General features: G+C 32.4%; 1 protein-coding gene across 2 annotated transcripts; it reads left to right on the top strand.

Annotated features, from left to right (window-relative positions):
• The first annotated feature begins 221 nt into the window (after nucleotides 1–221).
• Nucleotides 222–3,403, top strand: LOC111891631 (protein PLASTID TRANSCRIPTIONALLY ACTIVE 12, chloroplastic). Of its 2 annotated transcripts, none has more exons than XM_023887695.3 (11): nucleotides 222–311; nucleotides 490–555; nucleotides 951–1,658; nucleotides 1,732–1,844; nucleotides 1,917–2,176; nucleotides 2,251–2,372; nucleotides 2,451–2,519; nucleotides 2,618–2,680; nucleotides 2,790–2,882; nucleotides 2,966–3,089; nucleotides 3,204–3,403. In XM_023887695.3, the coding sequence occupies exons 2-10, from the start codon at nucleotides 505–507 to the stop codon at nucleotides 3,077–3,079; spliced, it is 1,593 nt and encodes a 530-aa protein (XP_023743463.1). In that variant the 5' UTR covers nucleotides 222–311; nucleotides 490–504; the 3' UTR covers nucleotides 3,080–3,089; nucleotides 3,204–3,403. The 2 variants fall into 2 exon arrangements, with proteins under 2 accessions (XP_023743463.1, XP_023743462.1); XM_023887694.3 differs by having other exon boundaries at nucleotides 230–387.
• The last annotated feature ends 356 nt before the right edge of the window (nucleotides 3,404–3,759 follow it).

Raw genomic sequence — 3,759 nt, 5'->3', positions numbered from 1 at the left:
AGATCCAAATGAGTTTGTTTTATCTTTGATGCAATTGTATGAACCAAAAAATTGTTGAAAATATTTTATCAGTTATAAATGATTACAAAGTATTAAAATTTTAATTACATTTGAAAAAGTTATCAAATTTATTTTATCTAAAAATAATTAAAATTTTAAAAACCTTGTTAATATGTAGCATTTTATAGGGACTATTTATGTAAATTCAATGTTTATATTTCTGGAAATAGATTTTGTAACTTGACGTTATCCGATACTTTCCTTTCTTCGTTGTCCCTCCCTAAAACCCTGTCGAGAAGAAGAACTTGCAGGTCCAATTGAACCTTCCATAAACCCCTTATTGTTACCAGATTCATGCTACGATCTGCAGAATTTTAGTGGCTCATTGTAACTTGTTTCGCCTTGTTGCATCTTAATCATCAATTAACTTTTGGGTATTGTTTTTTTCACCTTTCTCGTGTACTAAAATCTTTATCGCTGTTGTTGCAGATAGAATCGAGAACTATGATTTCTGGATGTGGCTGTATAACCAACAAAACTCCGCTGTTATTTCAGGTCAGGTTAAACTATTTTATAGCTCCGTTTCGAATTATTGAGATTTGTTCGATTTTTGAAGGGACTATTAGCAAATCGACTGAAATAAACACTCTACTTGTATATCTGTTCAACTTCATTACACCAATTTGAAGTCCCAATAATCAGATTGGGTAAAAGTCACTTCGATTTATTGGATTCACACACCATAAAACTTGTGAAATTAGTTTGTTACCCATAAAGAAGTGGAGTTTCTTTCTTCATCAAACACTTGAGTGTTCTTTAAGTAGATTTATTTTGAACTTTTATGTGTAAACCTACAAAGAACACATTCTGAAAGACACCTGTTTCATTACAGTTAACATTCTACTAAACTCAAAGAAAGAAAACTCACTATAAATCTGCGAATTCTACAGACATCTCTTGCAGGTTCATTTCCATCTTCACTATGGCATTCAAAACTCAGATTGAACACCACTAAAAGGGCTCCATTATTTCCTTGTGTAAAGTGTGAAAAAACAGACGATGAGAAAGAGAAACCATCTTTTGAGAAACTATCTGTTGAGAGGGCCCCATATCATAGTTACAAAGACTCAATATCCGGTCAGGTTGAGCCAGCTTCAGGTGCCCGGGCAAGTATCCTCGGGCAGGATTATTTACCAGAGGGCACAGTCGGTCAAGCCCGGGCAGCCGGTGCCCCTGGGCCCACTGACACATCATCTATAGCTCCATCTTATGGTCAAAATCCAGGAAGCAGAAGGAAAATGAAAATGTACAACAAGTACTCCTCAACAACTCCTGCTTCCAATTCCACTGAAACAAATACAGTTTTAGATCAAGAAGATGATTTGAGTGAAGATTTAGATCTTGATTTGAATGAAGGATTTGAAGAATCAAAAGACGAGTTTTCTGACTTTGTTGTTTATCAAAAGGAATCTGAAATGGAGAAATTAAGTGGATATGAACTCGACAAAAAGATTGGAAACCCTCACCCTTTTATTGATCCTCAAAAAAGAAAACCGATTAAGGAGCCTCTTACAAGTGAAGAGTTATGGTGGAATTGGAGAAAACCAGATAAAGAACAATGGTCCAGGTGGCAGAAGAAACGACCTGACGCTGAAACAGTTAGTAAAATTACTTATATACCCTTGAAAGTTATTGTGAAATTACTTATATACCCTTATTGTTTGAGTTCAGGTGTTTCTCAAGGCCATGGCAGAAACTGGTCAAATTAAGCTTTTTGGTGAAGAGCCAACTTTGACTGAAACTGCTCTTTACAGAGCTAGAAAGCATTTATATAAAGAAGAAAGGTATAAATCTTAAATGAATTCTTCTTGAATCATGGAATGTAATCACTGATTCCATTCCAATGAATGATGTAGGCTGCAGGCTGAACGTGAGAGATTGCAGAAAGAAGGTCCATTAGCATACTATTCAGAATGGGTAAAAGCATGGAAAAAGGACACATCACGTGAAGCTGTTGAAAAACATTTTGAAGAAACTGGAGAAGATGAAAACACACAGCTTATAGAAATGTTTTCATGTCAAACAGCTGCTGAATATCGCATAATGATGGGAACTGATCATCGGATTTCAAGAGATCCATTGGCTATGAGGATGAGAGAGGATCAAATTAAGCAAAGTAAGTTTTTTCAATTATTAAGTTAATGCATATAATTAATTTAACTTTTGACATATTTGCCCTTGGTTTTGTAGTATGGGGTGGAGATCCGGTTTATCCAACAGTGAATTATATCCAAGATCCAGATCAAGTGATTGATTTCAGAGGCCCTGATTTTCATGAACCTACACCTAATATTTTAGCTTATTTACAAGAGGTTAGTAAATTTCACTTTAAAAAAATAAATAAATAAATAAATTCTTCCATATATAATTTGTCATATATAATTGATCAGAATGGGAATATAACATCAAAGGAGGAAATTGATAAAATATTGGCCTCAGAGAAGGTTGAAAAAGTAAAGGTAATAACTAAAAACTAATAAATAAGCTTTCGTTATTATTATTATTTTTTTTTCTTAAATGAATTATTTTTGATGATTCATTTCACTTGTGTAAAAAGGTAAAATCACCGGTTTCTGATGATGAAGCTATGGCTAAAGCTGTTGATATTGGTGAAAAGGAGGTAGTTTATTGTGCTATGAGTGTTTTTACTTTTTTATTGTTATGATTGTAAATATAGTTATTATTATAATTTATAAGAATAATAATTATTATGTATTTTCTTTTAATAGGATAGTGATGATGAGGGAAAATTTGAGGATGATGAAAATATTACCCGCAATTGGAGTGTATTGAAAACTACTCCCGAGCTTCGCAAATCAAAGGTAATCTTTTTAATTTATATTTTGAATTTTCTTTACAATTTTATATATTAAAAAAACTCTGATTTCCGCATTTTATTGTGTAGCCAAAACCTACAAAAGGGAAAGGTAAGATGACATTGGAGGAAGCGATTGCTGATTCTGAAAACTTGACTGATTTCATGTTGGACTTTGATCAAGATAAGGATATTGGAACATAATTTATGTGAGGTACATTATCCATTTCACATTAATTATAAAAATAAATAAAAGAAAAAAAATTGAATTTGTTGATTATGAGCATTAAATGTGGTTGTAAATTGGATAATTTGTTGATTCTCTCAGATGTGGTGTGGATACTTTTGATAGATGAGTTGTCTGTGGGACCGGTTGGTGTGGATACTTTTGATATTCCATTATTTGATAATTGTACAAGATTCATTTTTATAATGGAAGATTTTGTTGTTGTAGATTAGAATATCATCCATGTAGAATGCAACAATTTTATTCATAAAAAGCATGTTAAATAAGTAGTTTTTGATAAATTGTATACATAATTTGTCAAACACTAAAAATGATTTATAGACTTATTGTATTTTGGTACCACAAACTAATCCAAACATTTTTTCCTAAACTTCATTTTGACATTTTTGTAGAAAAGTATAAGCTATTTCTAATAAGCAATCCTAAACACACTCTAAATGCCAAACATGAGACATGCTAACATTCAATTCCATTTAAGGATGCTTTTATTGTTAACTTGAGAGTGGAATTACAACTTCTTGTACACAAAGAGAAGGTTACATGGGAAGGTACTTTACACAGAATAGCACAAACACACAAACGTTACTACCTCTGAAATGACAAAACATGGCCATAAATGTCTTACAGAGTTGGAGGA

The sequence above is a fragment of the Lactuca sativa genome, chromosome 9 (genome assembly GCF_002870075.4).
Source record: "Lactuca sativa cultivar Salinas chromosome 9, Lsat_Salinas_v11, whole genome shotgun sequence".
NCBI lineage: Eukaryota > Viridiplantae > Streptophyta > Magnoliopsida > Asterales > Asteraceae > Lactuca > Lactuca sativa.
Note: the sequence above shows the minus strand (reverse complement) of the source record. Positions and strands in the feature narration are given on the sequence as shown.

Coding starts and splice junctions, on each gene's coding strand:
- LOC111891631 (XM_023887695.3), top strand. CDS start 505: ATGATTTCTGGATGTGGCTGTATAACCAACAAAACTCCGCTGTTATTT. Junction 556..950: donor AAACTCCGCTGTTATTTCAG/GTCAGGTTAAAC, acceptor CGAATTCTACAG/ACATCTCTTGCAGGTTCATT. Junction 2,681..2,789: donor TTGATATTGGTGAAAAGGAG/GTAGTTTATTGT, acceptor TTCTTTTAATAG/GATAGTGATGATGAGGGAAA.